Here is a 19,910-nt window from a genome sequence, read left to right on the forward strand (position 1 = left end):
CCTTAGTACATTTACCATTTTAAAAAATCTTTATTCATTTCTTTTTCTGTAAAAGCAGAATTCTGTTTTGGTTTTCCTTAAAGCTACTTAAGTCTCATAGGAGACGGAAAGGCCAACATTATACACTTTGGAGAGTTTATTCAGTCTTGGAGGTTAAATGTAATTCACAGAAAGATTTCTGGTGATACTTAGTTATTTTTTATCCCCCTCTCCATTTATTTCCAAATCAGAACCCTAATGTCTCGTATATCTTCCTTCTCACTAATTTTGCATCATCATGTAACGTTAAGTATTAATATTGGCTTAACTCTGGATAAATCTTCATACTGAACTCCAAAATAAAACTAAGCCATGACTCCTTCATGGGCAGATTCTGATTCTATGTAACTATACTCCTGCCTCAGGCCTAAGCCTTATAACTTTGGGGACCCTGCAAACAGTACTTAAGAAGTATGCTCAGTAGCCCTGTGAAAACAAACTGGGCAACTGAGGATTCCCTGGACCACTCACCTAGCCATTTTCCTCTTATTTTCTGACAGCTGGCCCAGGGGACTTGGAGTCCACGACGTGCTTCCCTAGAGTTCCCATCCTTCCATCTGGGAAGCAGAAGATTTGTTCCCTGAATTCAGTGATTTTCTGCCATCATTTTAGAATTTCTACAAAGACATGTATTTACACAGGCCTGAATAGAATGATGTAGGCCAGGCATTTAAGAGAATGACTCTGGGGGAAATGAGTACTTAAATGAGATTGAGATGATTGCATCTTTAATACTTTGTCATGGGAAAATCTATTACAGAATTCAGTGAGGTCATAAAACTTTTTAGAAGTATTAAAAATATTGTAACTAAATTTGCAGTAATGTAAAGTATATAGTAAGTCTACACTAGTTCTTACAGAGTGGGATTGGTTTATACAGTGAATGACTTAGGTCTTTCATCTTCACTTATCTTTTTATCTTCCCTTCTCTTACAATCTAGCATAATGGTCTGAAAGCATTAATGCAGTTTGCCATTGCACAAAGGATTACCTGTTCTCAGGTCCTGATACGGAAACATCTGATTCGTCTTCTATCAGGTAGAGTCTTTTCGGAATTATTATGTTATTTGCATGTCTTTCCCCACTGCATTTCTGGCAGTGTATTAGGAAACAACACACTACACTAATGTCAGACACTCATTACTACAACCTTACAAAAGAAAAAACAAAAAGAAAACAAAATACATGGTTGCCCTCTAATACCTGCAGTCTTATTTTTAAAACCAAGTGTTTTCCAAATGCTGTCAACTTGTATCCATTATACCTGCCCAAGGGCTTTGTGCACCAACATCTACGATCACTAATTTCCTTAGTATTAATCACTAGTATCTCAGTATGGCTAGAAAAGAGAGCAGTAATGTGGATAGATCATTTTAAAATATCATTTTTCTGGTGTGTATCAAAGTCATATAAAAATGATAGAAGTGCTAATTATGGTAATCACAGACTGTGGGTCCATGCATGCCTTTTTCTTTGAGAGACAGGTTATAACAGCTGAGCTGGGTTTTGTTTTTTTTTTCAGATTTGAATAAGCTAGAAATTAGCTAAGCTCATGTGATGGTCTTACTCTGAAAATAAAAAGAAAAATTAGAGGTTATGCATAGAAGAATGATTTGACTTTCACTTTGATTATCTGCATTTCCATTTAGGTATTTGCACCACAGCAGCTCCTTTGCATCTAAAATAGGTCAAGCTTAAAAAACCCACTTTATGTCTTTTTGTTCATAAATTAAATATGTCACAGGTAAAGAGGTTTAAGCTTACAATTCCTCGGTATGTTTCTACCAAATAAGAGAGCCATTCACTCTTTTTAAGGTTTAAAAGCATGCATAGTTTTTTTCTAGCTAGAAAACAGACTTTGTTTCCCCAAATTGACCAGCTATTTTACCCTGAAAGTCTGTTGAAACAGGTCACCTTCCTCCTTGTTGAGTCTCACAAACTTCTTAGGGAGCTTCTCCTGGGCAGCTTTCTGTCACTCTAATGACATGGGGGTTCCATGGCGCCATTCAAAGCTGTCACCTAAGTTTCATTAGAACTTCCACCGTGCTAACCTTTATATTTTCAAGTTAATTTCCAGCTATCTTCTGAATTAACCTCATGCTAATAGTAATCTAATCTTAATGCTGTTCCCTAACTACACACTTAAATTTTTTTTTCCCTTTTTTCATTTGCTTTTCTTCTTACTGATCAGTTGCACAGGCCCAGAATTTTGCACATATTACACATGCTTCTCGTTCTTAGGACCTTTTCCTATTGTTAATAGTTTATCCTATTTGCTTAGTAGTATTTTGGTTTTGCTCTTTTTTAATTTTTGTTATCTGTTTTCATTTCAGTTATAATTTGGATACCTTGTTTTACCAATATTTCCAAACAGTTTTCTTGCTTTTACACTCATCACAGATATGGGATTTGTAATATTTGTTGATTGTTGTTCAGTCACTAAATCATGTCCAACTCTTTGCAACCCATGGACTGCAACATGCCAGGTCTCCACATGCCTTCACTATCTCCCAGAGTTTGCTCAAATTCATATCTGTTGAGTTGGTGAATGCTATCTAACCATCTCAATGTTTAAAACACCTCAAAATAAATACCAAGCAAGGAGACTAATATCATCACAGATGGCAGAAACTGAAATAATACTGCATAATGTCTAGTTGACAGTAACTAATAAACTTGATGTTCTTTTGCTCTGTAATGTATCTTTGTGCCTTTATGTAAAAGTTTGTCATGTGAAAATTTATTAGCAAGAACATCTTTATTTGCAAGTTGTTAGGGCTGTAAACTCTGTGTAGAGGTACAAGATATGGTCCCTGCCATTGTAATACTCATGATTGAATTGAAGAAGCAGAACTTCTGTGAAAACTCACACTATAAAGTAGACAAATGCTAGATGTATGGTAAAAATATGTGCTTCACGAATTGAGACAGAAAGAGATCACTCTGGGGGCTCTGCTGTTTTTTTGCTCTAACAGGGTATATAAAGATACATTGAGAGAAACAGAGATAGCATTCCAAGCCTGGAGCACAATTTTAACAGAGACTGAGGATGTAGGAAAGCATGTGGTATGTTCAAATAGACAGGGCTGATAGGAATAGTGGCACCTATAAATAGAGAAGCACGAAGTTGTTTTGATAAAAATAGGTCTTAAATGCCCCAGTGAGAAGTTTGAACTTTAGGTTATTGGGAATTTTTGAAACATTTTGAACAATATTATTCTAAGGCTAGATATTGTATAGATTGGGTTGGGAAAAGGAAAAATTAGAAGTAACATATGTATCTGTATATAGTAGCATACTGGAGGAGGGCATGGCAACCCACTCCAGTATTATTCCCTTGAGAGTCCCACGGACAGAGGAAACTGGCAGGCTACAGTCCAAAGGGTCGCAAAGAGTCGGGCACAACTGAAGCGACTTAACACACACACACACATAGTAGCATAAATTAGGGAGGCAGTTGGGATGGGTAGAAACAAAGTTTTGAATTAAAATGAATAACTAGACTATTGGAAGAAATAGGGAAGTCCACAATAGAGACTGTTTTTTATGTGAAAGATGATGAATATAGTTTTAACATGTTGATTCTCCAGTAGTAATAGGATATACAATGTTCATTGCCATGTATGTGCCAGGCATTGTACAATGATGCCTTACATTGTACAAGGATCTTTTTATATAATCATGTCTTCTGACCACCATTATTCAAGGAAATTATCATTTCCCCAATTTACAGATGAAGAAACTGAGGCACAGAGAACTTCTATGACTTGACCAAGGTCATAGTAAAAGGCAGTAAAAATCAGTAAAAGGCAGAACTAGTGTTTGAACCCAAGCCTGACCATAAAATCTATGCTTTTCCTACTATATCACTTAAGTTTTCCTGAGATATTTAATTTGGCATAAATGAAAGATTTTACCAGTGGAGGAAAATATGCATGCCAAAAATGAACTTGATTTCAGGGGACTTTTAAAATAAATATATTTAGCATCTGGGAACAAAAAAGTTTCACAACTGCCTGTAAGCAAAATTTGATGACAGAGTATTTTACTGACTGAAAAGTTAATAAATCAGGGCAAGGAATTAGGAGTTATTAAAATGTCCTGGGAGCAAAACGCTTTAACACTGAGAAGAAAATAAGGTAGGTAGTATTGGTTGTGTCATGAACATCTTAACTGACGTATTGGAAATATTACTGAAAAAGAACACATAGCTAGTTAATGGCAGAGCCCTGTATTTGCTTTATTTTATAGAGCCAGTATTAATAGTGTTTATAGTGGTTACTGTATGCCACACTCAGGTTAAGTACTTTGAATGCACAGGTTGACAAACCTCCCAACAATCCTGTCTACACTAGAGGCTTTAGAGAAGTCAAGTACCTTGCCTATGACAGTTAGTTATAGGAAGTACTGGACCCCATTTCTGTCTGACTCCAAAGCCCATGCTCTTAACTTTTATGCTTTTTGTTTAGAATCTTGGATTCAGGGTTAAGAAATTGACCTAGTCTGAAAACAATCTTCTCTCCTTCATTTTAACCAAATGATAGCTTTATTTAAATATAATTAATTCTCACACTTATATATATAAACACTTATTGTTTTGAATTCTTGATTTCACTTCCTTGTCACTCTTTCCCTGACTTCTGAATTTAGAGACTGATCAAAATCAGAAAGGCGAAGTTTTTGAGCTGTCTGCATTTCCTTCCACTCATCAGTTGTCTAGTTTTGTTCAGGAGGATTGTCTCCATCCTCTTTCACTTACCCGATTTGCATGCTCTCCCTGCTCCCCAACCCCAAACTTGTTCATATATTTAGTGTATCACAGAACATTTAGAAATGTGTAGTTAGAGGTAGGGAGTGGTAGAGAACATTGTTTAAAAGTAATTCTTTTTCATTCAGCAAGTATAATACTTATCGAACAATTTCTTATTTCAGTCATCCTAGCTTATTTACCCTTTCCTCCTATATCTTATCTTTCAACCATTAAATTGCATTCAGAGCTTTTTAGAGCCTTTTCTCAGTTTAGTTTATCTTTAGTTATGGTTCCCATATCTTAAAGGTGTGATGGACCAGTTTATCAGTTTCTGTATTTTTTTTTTCAGTTTCTGTACTATAATCCTGTTACATTTTTGTTTTAGATGCTAGTATGTTGTATTACATTTAACTGCATTGCTGTATTACTGGCTGAATTACATTAAGGTTTTTTGTTTGTTTTTCAGTTGTTCTTCCTAACCTGCAATCAGAAGCTACACCTTGCCTTCTATCCATAGATCTATTTCATGTTTTGGTAAGTGTTCAGTAAATTTTCTTTTTAAGTCACTCAAGTTTATAAGTGTTTTCCTGATTCAAATTTTATGCTCTTTGTTCAAGATTATAAATACTGATCTTGAAAGTTTAGTCTCTTTTTTCCATTCCCTTTACAAATAGATACAGATTTGATTGAGACCATCAAAATCACTTTAAAAATGAAACCACATTTACCCTTTACTTTGTAATAGATTGTAGTCTAGTTGATTATATTTAGTTAGTGTCTGTATAGGCAGACTTTTTCTAATAATATGTTTTCCCCCTTCCCCTTTTTCTCAACTTGTTTACATTATAAGCAGTGAATAATGGTGTGAGCTGTCTTAAAATTGTTAATTATTCGTGATATGGACCAGGCCATGGGCGCATCTAGGTGTTCCCCAAAACACCTATGGTTAGTGACAACTGTTTTGAATTTCTTGCACAGTTTTTCCATCTCTGTGACGATTTCATTCCTTCAAGACAAGTTTTCTAGAGAGCCATGGTAAGGTTAGGATCATGAACTTTGTGGATGCAAGGTTAGCCAGTATCCTCTACCCTGTCGTTGTCACCACTGTCTTTTCAAATTGCTCATGGGAATCTTGAAAGGAATGCTGGTAACTGGACCTTACCCCCGATGTTATGATTTGGTTGGACTAGGGTGGGGCCCATGTATCAATGTTATTTTAAGAGCTCCCCAAATAGTTGTAATGTTGAATCCCCTAAAACCACAGAGTTGAGACCATTACCTGGAACTAGAATAAGCAGACCCAGCAAAGGGATAAATCTGTTTGATGATGGCTTTTATCCTCTGTTTATGGTATATTATATTCTAAAATATCCTGTTGAATAATTAGGAAAAAGATCGTGGTTATTTAGAAACACACATGGTGCAGTTTCTTGTATTCTTTACATTTAGTTATGAGATTAACTTGTGTTGGTCCTTTTGCTCCCCATGTTGATGTTGATTTTCTCTCATAGGTGGGTACTGTGTTAGCATTCCCGTCCTTGTACTGGGATGATGCTGTTGATCTGCAGCCTTCACCAGTTAGCTCTTCCTATAACCACCTTTATCTCTTCCATTTGATCACCATGGCACACATGCTTCAGATACTTCTTACCATAGACACAGGTAAAGCTCCCATCAATTGTTAATTGTAAATAACATTTGCCCATGATTTACTGGGAAAATTAATTACGCTTGTGGTTAACCATTCTGTATTATGTCTCTTATTGAATGATCATTCATTTCTTTACAGATGCTGTTTAAAGGGAAAGGTAGAATTGTGACAGGAATAATTAGCTAGACAACCTGATTCTCTCCCTTGCAGCTACTCTCTAGGTACACAGGGAGGCCATTTGGATCTGCTTTTCCCTCTCTTTTTTTTTTTCAGATTCCTCAAGGTCAGGGTTGGAGATTAGTTTCTCCAATGTTTGTCCCTGCCTAAATACTCTGAGCCTTTTGATAAGCCTGTCTATGAAACATTATCGATCCCTCCAGCTGGAATGATAGTACTTGGTTCATTTTATAGCATTTATCACATGGTGTCTTATTTTATAGTTATATCTTACTGCTGTTCCACTCCTTTCCCTGCTTCTCCTTGTTCCTGCATCCCTACTGTAAGTTTCTTGAATAGGGAACATTCAAATTTCAGAATCTTATAAGTTTCAAATGTTTAGCAACTTTTGTTACACCCAATAAGAACTCAATGAATATTTTTTGGATGAAAATATATATATATCCTTGTTTGAAGATACGTGGGTAATATAACATCATGGAATTGTGATATAGTTGTCCTTTTAGATTCTGCTCTCTATAGAAAGCAAAATTGGGTTTTGAGTATCAGTGGTCATTAATGGCTATTGAAAGTTCAAATAATTTAGAGGACAGATAATTAAAGTGATCTTAGAACAGTATCTAGCAAAATTAAATACAAATTTACCTTTTGACCCACAGTCCCACTACTAAGAATCTACCCCAAAGCTCTACTGGCAGAAATATGAAAGAATATAAACACAAGATAATTCATTGTAGCATTATTTGGAATAACAAAAAACTGGGTGCTTGGTTGAATAACCTATGATGTACCCATATATTAGAATGATGTGCAGCTATAAAATAGAATGAATAAGATCTACTGAAGAAGTGAGCTCTAAGATATTAAGTGAAAAAAAGTAGGGTACAGAGCAGAAGTTATAGTATAATACCTTTGTGTAAGATACTTTATGTGTATTTATGCATATATATGCTTACGTATATTCAATTTGCTCTTTTTAAATAAATGAAATGACAGAAGTATAAATGGAAAATGAAAAACAGTTACCTATGGTACAAAGTAAAGAGTACAAGAATTTATGCAAAGACTCTTGTGAATGTTTTTTTAATGTAGTTGATCTTAGAACTCTAATTATACTTAACTAAAAAAAGATCTGAATGGCAAAAATAATTTTTTGACAGTTGAAAGCAACAAATGAACCTAAGAAATATATTGAGAAAATAATTGCTTAGTGACTTTAAAAAACAGTATTTCAACTGTACTTTCCTAGTAGGATATATTCTGGTAATGGAGGAACTAAAAGAAACAATCTTAGGTTGAACCCAATTAGTAGTATCAGTGGTACTAATATTATTATTTTGAAATTATCTTAGGTAATTTTTAAATCAAGTAAGTGATTGTGTTAATGCCATTGGGAACTGAATTTTCAGTATGAGAAGGAAGACACACAAAAGTAAATTTGGAAAAATTAAATATAAACCGAATAATCTCCCAGTCAGAATCCCTGCCAGTTGTTCTTTGATTATCAGCAAACTAATTTTAAGTTTATTTGGCAAGGCAGAAGACTCAGAATAGCCAAGTCAGTATTGAAGGAGAAGAACAAAGTCAAAGGGCTGATACTACCTGACTTTAAGATTTGTTAGAAGGCTGTAGGAATGAAGACAGTGTAATATTAGTGAAAGAACAGATAAATGAATCAGTGGAACAAAACAGAGCCCAAAATACACCTCCATAAATATAATCAACTGATCTTTGATAAAGGAATGAAGACAAATGGAGGAAAGACAGTCTTTTCAACAAATGGTGCTAGAACAACCGAATACCCACATGTAAGACACAAACACAGATCTTACACATTTCCCAAAAATTAACTAAAAATAGATTTTAGACCTACATGTAAAATACAAAACTATAAAACTCTTAGAAGATAACATAGGAGAAAATCTAGGTGATTTTGAGGATGCAGTGACTTTTTTAGGTACAACACCAAAGGTACAATCCATGAAAGAAAGAATTGATAAGCTGGACTTCTTACAATTCAGAACATTTGCTTTGCAAAAGATTATTATCAAGAGAATTAGAAGATAAGCCACAAACTGGTTAAACATATTTGCAAAAGATGCATCTGATAAAGAACTGTTATCCAGAATATACAAAGGACGAAGATTCAATGGTAAGAAAACAAACAGCCTCATTGAAAATGGACAAAAGACCTGAACAGACACTGAAGATATCCTGATGGCAAATAAGCATATGAAAAGATTTCAGTGTCAGGTGTCATTAGAGAATGACAAATTAAAACAACAACGAGATACCAGTATACATTCATTAGAATGGGAAAAATCCAAAACACTGACATCCTTGCGTATTGGCAAGGATGTGAAACAACAGGAACTCTCGTTCTTTGCTGGCAGGAATGAAATCAATGCCACTTTGAGATACTATTTGGCAGTTTTTTACAAAACTATCATACTCCTACCATGCAGTCTAGCAGTCACACTCCTTGATACCTACCCAAATGAACTGAAAACTTATGTCCACACTAAACCTGCACACAGGTGTGTATAGTAGCTTTACTCATAATTGCCAAAACTTTGAAGCAACCCATATGTCCTTGTGAATGGATAAATTAACTGTGGTACATCAAAACAATGGAATATTTTTCAGTTCTAAAAAGAAATGAGCTATTAAGCGATGAAAGGACATGGAGGAATCTGAAGTGTATACAACTAAGTGAAAGAAGCATATTTGAAAAGACTATATATTGTATGATTCCAACTATATGACATTATGGAAAATGCATAACTATGAGATAGTAAAATGACCAGTGGGGATTGGCAAGGGTTAGGGGAGAGAAAGGTGAATAGGCAGTGTGCAGAAAGCTTTCAGGGTAATGAAACTATTCTGTTGGATACAATAATAGTGGGTACAACTTATTATACATTTGTCAAAACCCGTAGAATGTACAGGGCTTCCCTCGTAGCTCAGTCGGTAAAGAATCTGCCTGCAATGCAGGAGACTGGGGTTCAATTCCTGGGTGGGAAAGATCCTCTGGAAAAGGAAATGGCAACCCACTCCAGTATTCTTGCCTGGAGAATCCCTTGGCCTGGAGGGTTACAGTCCATGGGGGTTGCAAGAGTGAGACACGACTTAGAGACTAAAGCACCACCATAGAATGTACAATAGCAAGAGTTATCTCTAATGTAAGCTATGGACTTTGAGTGATAATGATGTATCACTGTAGGCTGTAACAAATGTGCCAGTGGTGCTAATAGTGGGGGAGACCGTAGGTTTTTGGGAACAGTAGGTATATGGGAAATCTGTGCTTTCCACTCAGTTTTGCTGTGAACCTAAAACTGCTTTAAAAAAATAGTTTATTAATTTTAAAAGATATTGTTCAAATAAATAAATAAAAGATATTGTTATATGCGTGTGTGCATTTATCAAACTTCATCAAATGGTGCATTTAATATTTATGTATTTTATTGCATTATAAAATTTACCTCAAATCGAAAAGTCATATACAAATACCGAACTCTTTATTTATTTATTTTATTTTGGACTGTGCTGTGTCTTCATTGCTGTGCACAAACTGTCTCTAATTGCAGCGAGTAGAGGGCTACTCTCTAGTTGTGGTGCATGGGCTTCTCACTGCGATGACTTCTCTTGTTGTGGAGCACGACCTCTAGGTGCTTGGGCTTCAGTAGTTGTGGTGCATGGGCCTAGTTGCCCCACAGCATGTGGGATCTTCCTGCACCAGGGATCGAACCCGTGTCCCCTGCATTGGTAGACAGTCTTAACTATTGGACCACCAGGGAATTCTGAAATTGAGGATTCACTAATAAATTGAATAGTAAATTCATAGATTTATCTTTCAGAATTTCTTTTTCAGGCCTCCCCCTTGCACAGATACAGGAAGAAAGTGAAGAGGCTCGTTCTGCATCTTCTTTCTTGGCAGAAGTTTCTCAGTATACAAGTGGGTGAGTAACAGCCCATTAGTCCAGTCTATCTCAATATTGTTTTTATAATTCCACATCTTTGTTCAGTTGTTTGGCAGTATCTCTTGAACCATTTTAATTCCAGTTTTTAAAAAAACAGTTGAAGGCTTTTGGAATAATAAGAAATAAAAATTTCCCATTCATTTGTTTCTGAGACTGAAAACAAATTTTGATACATCTTTATTCTTATAAACTATTACAGGAATATAGGCAAAAGATGATAGAATTTTAACAAGATGCAGCAGTTAAACTTTAATTAAATGTAAAAAGTTGAAAATAGGTTGTCCTTTTAGAGCAGTTTGTACAGTTAATACACTTAACTACTTAGAAGTTTTTTTAAGGCTGTTGTGAGTAATATGTAAAATATATTGACAATACAGAGGTTAAAACCAAAAGTGCAATGGAGTGCTCTGCTGAGCGTCATCTGCTGCCAGGTCTCCCTCTTTGTTTTCATCTTCTTCATCAGTCAACTTTTTTTCAGTTTAAGTACTGAATACATACGTATTTATGTTAATAGACTTTATTTTTTAGAGCTGTTTTAGGTTTACAGAATACAAAGTAACCAAGAGTTTCCATTTCCTCCCTCCCACCACCAGTTTCTCCATTACATCTTTCATTTGTGTGGTATATTTGTTAAAGTGATGATCCAGTATTGATACATTGTTATTAACTATATAGTCTAGTCCAAGTCTACATTAAGATTCTTGCTTTGTGTTATAAGATTATAGTATCATATAGATTATTAGTTTCACTGCCCTGAAAATCACCAGTTTTAATACGGAAGTCAGGAAAGTATTAAACTTTTTAAGCTAATTTAGCTGCTTTGGTTAGTTACTGATAAATACATTTGCTCCACATTTCATTACAAGGGTTAAGAAAAAGAAAAAAGTTGTTCTTTGCCTTAAGAATCTACCTCATAAAATATGCAAGATTTGTGGTTTGCTTTAAGAAGCTGTTAGGAGATTTAAAGACTGAAGCTATAGCTAGTTAAATATTTTGTTTTAATGTATAAACGTTAATGCATAAAAAATTATTTAATGCTGAGATGTGTTTTTGAAAGGGGATGTATTTACAATCTGGGTGTTCTTCTGATTTGTATTCTGTTCTGTTCTGGAATTGTTGCCTCTCAGCTGCATTGGGTGTGGCATTCCTGGCTGGTATTTATGGGTCTCCTTGAAGAATGGCATCATCCCGTATCTTCGCTGTGCTGCATTGTTTTTCCACTATTTACTTGGAGTAACTCCACCTGAAGAACTGTTTACCAGTAAGTAGGAAAATGAAATCACAGAGTAGTAAATAAGAGACTTTTTTGTTACCTTCAACCTCAAGGGTGAGAGCAGCCAAAACCACCTCTTTATTCCTCACCTCTTTATCAGTGTTCATTCAAAACATGTGTGCCCCTGCCCTGGTGTGGGTAAAAGGTGAGATCAGAAACCAGATTAGCCTCATAATCTACAAAACCTATTCATAGCGCCTATCTATGTAGAAATTTTGTATTTGAGCTTACAAAATGCCTTCATGAAGTATAGGACAGATAAGAAATTACAAAGATTGGTTGGCTTTAAAGAAAGAGAACTGTTTGGCTTTATAATATACTCTGATTCTCGAAGTTTGAACATTTGACTGTATCTATTATGAAATAAATAAAATGCTGCTGGGAAAGGCCTGTTGTGTTAACCGAGGCCCTGTGTATTTGAGTAACAGAATAATTTCCTTTCTTCTTTACTTGCCTTAAATCTGCATCAAGGTAGAGAAGGTTTCCTTGTGGCTTTGTATGGGTAAAAATCAGAAGGTTTGTAAGATTTTGGAAGAGTCATCAAATTTCCTCTGAGATGCTTTCTTTTGTTCTTTTCTCAGATCAGCCTTAACAGGGTTCTTTATCTTGAACTCTGTTCAGTGGGGCTCATTAGATGTAGATTTGTTTATTCTGATTCTGTATAAATAGGATACTGCTTTCTTTCCAAGTGGTTGTCAGCACAGATTTGTGTTTTCATTCTTTAAAAAATTATTTATTATCTTGTTGGTGCTGTCATATGGTAATGGATAAGATAAAGTCCTTTCTTTTATTAGAGAGGAGATGAAATATAAGCCAACAGATAAATACATATAGTATAATGTCAAATGGTGATAAGCGCTACAAAGAAAAATACAGCAGGTCATGAGAATAGAGAATGCTTGGGCAGAGTCATGTTTGTGAAGAGACATTGAGCAGAGAGATCAAAAAGGACATGGCATTGAACTGGATGGAGAGTTGAAGGAAGAGTATTGTAAGCAGAAGGAACAGTAAATGCAAAGCGTTTGCTTGATGTCATCAAAAAATAGTAGAGATGAGTGACTGAAGCTTAATGAACAGGGGGAGGCAGGTAAGAGATGAAGTCAGATCAGGTCTGATGAAGTCAGATGATGTCAGAGATGAAGTCAGATCAGATGAAGTCAGATCGTGGCCTTTATGCCACGATAAGCAATTTTGTATTTTGTCTTTTGGGTGTGGTTTGACGTAGGAGAAGTCTGATCAGGAGAATGACTCAAATCAGATTTAAAAGGATCACTGTGTCTTATTTGTCACCCACAGTTTTACAGAGTACAAAGTATACTCTGTATAGGCAGAATATAGAAATGAGCATAAACAGTGAAGAAACTCTAGACACAGGATGACCAGGTAAGAATAATGTACTTATTAAATATATTTTTGTTTTCTTGTAGATGCTGCAGAAGGAGAGTACAATGCACTCTGTAGCTATTTATCTTTACCCACAAATTTGTTCCTGCTTTTCCAGAAATATTGGGATACTGTGAGACCCCTCCTCCAGAGGTACTGCAGGGATAAAATACCATTATTGGATTATTATACAGTTTGGAAATTTTAAATTTAAAATACCTGCTAAGCTTTTAGATTGATTACTGTTGATTGAAGGAGACAACAAAAACACACAAGGTTCCTAATTCACACACGGAAGAAGTTGGGGATAAGACCAGCAGCAATGTTCCACCATGACTGCCAGTCATTGTGCTTAAGTTCCTCACAGCTGCTGTCTCATCCCAGTTTTAAATGGGGTGGAGGTGGTGGTGAAGTGAGGATAAGTCATATTGTCAGCAACCATACAGTCACAGTTAAGCATCAGAAGAACCCAGAGTGGGGCAGCAATAGTAGCGTATCTCATGGTAGCACATATCTTAGAAAGGTAACTGAGGAGGTAATAAAAGTCACAATGTAATATTACTCAGCCATAAAAAGGAACGCCTTTGAGTCAGTTCTAATGAGGTGGGTGAACCTAGAACTTATTATACAGAGTGAAGTGAGTCAGAAAGAGAAAGATAAATATCATATTCTAACACATATATACAGAATCTAGAAAAATGATACTGAAGAATCTATTTACAGGGCAGCAGTGGAGAAACAGACATAGAGAATAGACTCATGGACATGGGGAGAGGGGAGGAGAGGGTGAGATGTATGGAAAGAGTAACATGGAAACTTACATTACCATATGCAAAATAGATAGACTACCGGAATTTGCCGTATATCTCAGGAAACTAAAACAGGGGCTGTGTATCAACGTAGAGGGGTGGGATGGGGAGGAAGATGGGAGGGAGGTTCAGAAGGGAGGGGATATATGTATACCTATGGCTGGTTCATGTTGAGGTTTGACAAAAAACAACAAAAGTCTGTAAAGCAATTTTCCTTCAATAAAAAAAATTAATTAACTTTTTAAAAAGTCATTTGGTAACTCAAAAATGTATCCATTTAAATTTCCCATGGAGAAGTGTGTTTTTCTTTTATTAAAGATTTCTTTGTACCCCCATACTTAATAGACCCTTCTGCTTGCTTACTCTCTACCCTTCAAATCTCTAGTCTCCTAACCCTATCTTTGCTACCACCATTTTCTATCTTTTTTTTTTAGATATAATCGACATATACCATGAATTTAATAGTCAGTTCTCATCGTGTTACTCTGTTTCCCCCATTAAAGATCCTGACATCCATTTCTGACACTTGGGGAGGGTGTTTTTCCCACACATCCAACAAGTAATTTTTCAGCATTAGCTGGGTGTCCTACAATTTAGCTCAGTATCTACCTGGAGATAGTGTCAGATCCCACAGGCTGAGGGCTCAGTCCTAAAAACATGACAACATCACATACCTCAGAAAGAACCTAGCTGTCACAAATCCAGGCTGTCTCCTGTGCTGACCAAAAGGCTATATAGTGTGGTTAATTTATAGAGCAGCTCACAGAACTCAGAGAAACGTTTTCCCTACTGGGGCATCAGTAAAAGGTTATAACTCGGGGCCAGCCAGATAGAAGAGATACACAGGGCAAGGTATGGGGAAAAGGGAGCAGAACTTCCACACACACTGAGTACACCACTGTCCCCAAATTGACACGTGTTCCCCAACCTGGAAACTCTCCAAACGTGGTGAGATCTCCTAGCTACCAGCCCTCATGCTTGTGTTCAGTCTGGTTTGATAGACATAGGTTTAGCCCAAGTAATTCCATTTGTGGCTTCTCGTCTCTTTCTTTAACATTATCAGTCACAGTATCACACTCATGATTTCCTTTAGTCTTTTCAGTTTTCTCCCCTTTACTTTTCTCCTTTTTCTTTAATCGGCGTCTTGTGGCCTGCATGCTCAAGTCAGGATTTGTGTGAATGTCTGCCCATCTCTGGCCACCTTTCCATGTGTTCTCATCTCTTCTTTTGGGTGCTTTTCTGTGTTTCCTCATTTCTCATGAGGTAGTCTGATTTCCAGTGTGATAAAAATGAGTCAGATGGATCCAAAAAAATCAGTACCATGCTTTGTGTTGAGTACAATCACAGTAGTTTATACTAATTTTATTTTTATATAGTTGGAGTTGATACATTCTTAGCTTGCCATTCTAGTTTAATGTTAAAAATTCAAGCTTTGAAACACAAAGTGTGCCATTCCTGGCTCTGCTTGCCTCAAAGCCTTACCTCATCGTCTGCTCTGAAAGACAGGGAACTGACCTCTCTAGGCCATATTTCCCAGTCTCCGTTGTCAGTTGGCTTCAGCCTGTGGGAGGCACTGGCAGGATATTGGAGGCCAGGAGGAAGAGAGAAACCTGTGTTTAGGTCACCTCTCTTTGTCTTGTGGGGCATCCCTGACAGTGGCTATAGCTCTTCTCTGGCTCTAGTTCCCACCAGACAAGTCTGCTGTCGTTGCAGCATCCACCTGTTGCAGGAAAGGGGGACCCCATCCAGGGCCCAAGAGTGCGCTCTTGTCCAATACTCAGAAGTGAATTGTCTGAGGAGACACACGTGCTGCCAAAGCTAGAGACTTTATTGGGAGGGGGCGCCCAGGTGGAGAGCAGCAGGATAAGAGAACTCAGAACTGTTCTGCCATGTCTCAGGTTTTATGGTAATTGAGGTAGTTTACGGGGTGTCTCTGGCCTATCACTCTGACTCAGGGTCCTTCCTGGTGACACCTACATCACTCAGCCAAGATGGAGTCTAGCAAAAGAGATTCTGGGAGGTTGGTGGGATGCATGGACTGGCCTCTCCTTTTGATTTTCCTGAATTCTTCTGTTTGGTGGTAGCTTGTTAGTTCTGCATTCCTTATGAGTTATAAGATAACTCATACAGGAGGATACTATAGTGCCTAGCCAGTGCAAGTGGTTTTGGTCACTGGTTCATCTGATACACCACTGACCCTTAGCTCCAAGGATACCATTCCAAAAATACTGTTTTGTTCCTCCAGCCTGGCAGGGCTAGTAGCTTCCTATTTTTGGCTGATCTTCTTGTTGCCTCCTTGCTTTTTTGTCTCCTGGTTGACTTCTCAGCCTTTCTGTCACCTTTATTTCCAATTTCTGGTATTAAATTCCCTCTTGTAAAATACTGAGCGTAGTTTATGTTTTTCTAAACATAAACTACGGGGGATGATAAATATTAAGACATAAAAAAAGAAGGGGAGAAAAGAAAAGGAGAAGAAAGAAGAGGCACAATGTAAGGTAAAAGAAGTCTAGCAGAGAGCACATGGAAAGAAAGGGCCGAGAGGTTTAGTGAGGATGGCTCGATGAATATTGCACTAAGGTCGTGATGACCCATTTGCTTTTCTCTCTGCTTCCCATACAGGTGGTGTACAGACCCTGCCTTACTAAACTGTTTGAAGCAAAAAAGCACTGTAGTCAGGTTGGTTTTACTTCTCCGTCCTTCCCTACAAGTTGTGTTTCCAAGAGTAGTTAGCTGATGAGTATGCTTTCTAGTCTGTTTTCATTCTCACTCAGCATACTACTTCTTACATTTCTGTTATGGCTTGCTGAAAATTCCATTCTTCCTACAATTGATTTTTTTCTTGGAGTAACTGTCCTTTCCCTCTTAAATTGTTTGGCACCACCAACTCCTGTTTCTTAAGCTAATGCATACCTGTTAAAAGGCAAAGGAAGAGATGGTTTCTTGGAGCTACTACTTATTAAAATGAGAGGGTAGTGACAGTATTCATGTAAATCACTTTTTTTTTTCCTTTTGAGAATGAAAATATAAGTAAAACTATTCCCTCCTCCCCATCTCCTCCTCTGTATGGTTGGAGACTACTCAACAAAAGTTTTCTTCAGCCCCCCTGTCTCCTTTAAGTTTTGGCTTAATCAAAATCCATCTCTTCCTCAAGGACTGATTTAAATATTACCGTCTCCCTGAAACCTATGCTAACATATCCTCTCATATGTATAACCCAGTTTTAGTGATTTAGAGATTATAGCTCCACCTCCTGTGCTCAGAGGCAATAGTATTCACATCACCAAGAAGGGTTTAAAAGATGAGTACATATTTTAGGACTATTAGTCTCACAAAAGTTATTATGTGTCTGTTAGACATCTGCTGTTTCCCCAGCATGGTACTAAACTAACATTACTTCTGGAGAGTTAAAAGATATATAACACATACAGGTTTTAGTCATAGGTAGTTTATAGAGTAGTTATATACATAAATTCAAGAAATAAGATAAAGTGTAATAATATATAGAATATACTGTTAATGCTAATAGAAAGTTAAAGAGTAAATATTCTTAATGATATAAGTTTAGCCTTAGAGGAGATAATTTTTGCTGCACACAGAAGGAATTACAGAATTTGAATTGGTTGGGGTTTAAGGAGAGACTTTCGTATTATTCATATTATTTCAGCTGACCTTTATATGAGATAATAATTTCATATTATTCAGATGACCTTTCCCAGGGCATACATGCAAGGCTTTTGTTGTGTTAGTATTGTGAGGATGAAAAATAACACTTACAAACATGTATTAGGTACTAAGTATATTATGTTTTGCTTCAATATCTAATTGAGTTCTCAACAGCCCTTTGAGGTTCTTTGATACTGTTATTCATATTTAACATTTTTTCAATCAGCATGAGTATTTAATGTTTCTCTCCTCACCCCACCCCCTAACAAAATGTGTTACTAAATTGATAGTCTACCTTATGACTGAGGGAGCATAATATACTTATTCTCAGTTTACAGACCAGCAAATACAGGATTAGGTTCAGTGGCTTGTCGACTGTCAGAATCTAGGATTTGTAACTGGGCCTGTTTGATTTCAAAGATTGTGTTCTTAACTGCTACTTTATATTACTTCCTAGACAGTATAGAAATAATAGAACAATTTAGTCTTAGGAAATAGTAGGAGTTGGATTTGGAAAGGAAACCAGCTAATGAAAGATCTGGAATTCTAGACTGAAAAGTTTGGATAAATCTAATCAACAGTGCAAATTACTATGGATTGTAAAAATGAATCCCCTAAGTTTTTTCTTTTGTTTTTTACTGTGCCATGTGGCAGGATTGTAGTGCCCTGACCCGGAATTGAACCTGTGCCTCCTGCAGTGGAAGCAGGACCACCAGGGAATTTTCTCTCATTATTTTTAAAACATTCATCCTTCTATTACTTGGTCTGTTTTTGACCTGGGCTTATTTACTCATTGCCATTTAAATTATATTTCTAGATACCCTAGAAAAAGAAATAGTTTGATAGAGCTTCCTGATGACTATAGCTGCCTCCTAAATCAAGCTTCTCATTTCAGGTAAGAAGAAATTTTTTTTTTTTTTTTTTTTTTTTGAGCTTGCATTTGGTAAATACCACCACTAGCAAATTTTAATTGATGAAGAAGTCTCATAACATACAATTTTGTATAATTCATTGGCATTTAGTGTATTGCTAATATTGTACAGTAACTATTTCTCTCTAGTTTCCAAACATTTTTAGCACCTCAGAGAAAAACCTTGCATCCACTAAGTAATCATTCCCCATCCCGTTCTTTCCCAGTTCCCTGGTAACTGATAATCTGCTTTTCTCCATGGATTTGCCTATTCTGGATACATTATATAAAAGGAATCATACAATCTGTGACCTTTTGTTGCCGGGGTCCAGCCCCAGCAGGATCCAGGGGGTACCCTCAGGATGAATGGCGTCGGCGAGAGATAGAAGACACGTGAGACCAGCCTTGATAGGGCCAAGTCTGTCTTTATTTTTTGACAACAGTTTTTATACCCTCACTCAGAGTGTATCCAGGATACAAGATGCTCACTCATGTCTATACAGGGTTAGTTTACATTATGTCAGTTTGTCCTTAAGGAAGAACAAGATGCTTTCTGTATTTTGTTTCTATAATAAATCTTTACACATTATCTTTTGGCCTTAGGGCTTATTAACATTTTATGTAAGTCAGGTGAATGTAGGCCTGTTTTCTGTTTCTGTGGTGACCTTAACAGAAAAGTTACAGTCTATAGGGCAACAGTCCAGCATGTCACAACATAATAAAAATATGACCCTGTTAATACCAACATCAGTTCTCTGCAAAAGTTGTCAATTAAGTTTATCTAAAAGTTTTACCCCATACAGACTTTGTGGCTCTAATAAGACGGCCTCTGCCTAGCACTCCTGGCTAATAATTAACAACTATTTCATTGTTACAATACTAGGGCTAAGCTCTTATTTTTCTAGATCTATAACTATATTAACAGTGGTTACCATAGCACAACCTTAGCACACTAAAAGCAAAAACACAGCAAAGCAAACGTTAACCCAATAACCACTTTTATAATAATTTTTCTTATATTTTTTAATAAAACTCCTTCATCCCTCAAAAATGCTCTATATCTATTAGGGCTTTTATATAATCAGGTTCTTTATGCTATTCTATGATTAAAATATCATAAGCAATCATTCATATTAGTACCAAGGGCATAAATGCATTTGACTAACAAACTACCAGCAAAGGAGCTCAAATTAAAACACTCCTTTCACCCTAAATAATCTCATAAAATACCACCACCCTAAAAACTTATAGATTAAAGTTCTAAATTAATTATTA

The 19,910-nt window shown here is 36.4% G+C and overlaps 2 protein-coding genes across 2 annotated transcripts in view; one reads left to right on the forward strand and one right to left on the reverse strand.

Annotated features, from left to right (window-relative positions):
• UBR1 (ubiquitin protein ligase E3 component n-recognin 1) overlaps positions 1-19,308 on the forward strand; it is a 119,949-nt gene extending 100,641 nt beyond the window's left edge. The window contains exons 37-44 of the mRNA XM_043471437.1: positions 981-1,077; positions 5,256-5,323; positions 6,301-6,451; positions 10,489-10,576; positions 11,725-11,858; positions 13,298-13,406; positions 16,682-16,738; positions 18,543-19,308. Coding sequence (XP_043327372.1) covers positions 981-1,077; positions 5,256-5,323; positions 6,301-6,451; positions 10,489-10,576; positions 11,725-11,858; positions 13,298-13,406; positions 16,682-16,738; positions 18,543-18,624 — 786 coding nt within the window. The 3' untranslated portion in view covers positions 18,625-19,308. The remainder of the gene's footprint in view (positions 1-980; positions 1,078-5,255; positions 5,324-6,300; positions 6,452-10,488; positions 10,577-11,724; positions 11,859-13,297; positions 13,407-16,681; positions 16,739-18,542) is intronic.
• A 255-nt stretch (positions 19,309-19,563) lies between these two features.
• Positions 19,564-19,910, reverse strand: part of LOC122444281 (fibrous sheath-interacting protein 1-like) — a 101,605-nt gene continuing 101,258 nt past the window's right edge. The window contains exon 17 of the mRNA XM_043473012.1: positions 19,564-19,587. Within this exon, the coding sequence (XP_043328947.1) occupies positions 19,564-19,587 (24 nt within the window). The remainder of the gene's footprint in view (positions 19,588-19,910) is intronic.

Source organism: Cervus canadensis, chromosome 6, assembly GCF_019320065.1.
Source record: "Cervus canadensis isolate Bull #8, Minnesota chromosome 6, ASM1932006v1, whole genome shotgun sequence".
Taxonomy (NCBI): Eukaryota; Metazoa; Chordata; class Mammalia; order Artiodactyla; family Cervidae; genus Cervus; species Cervus canadensis.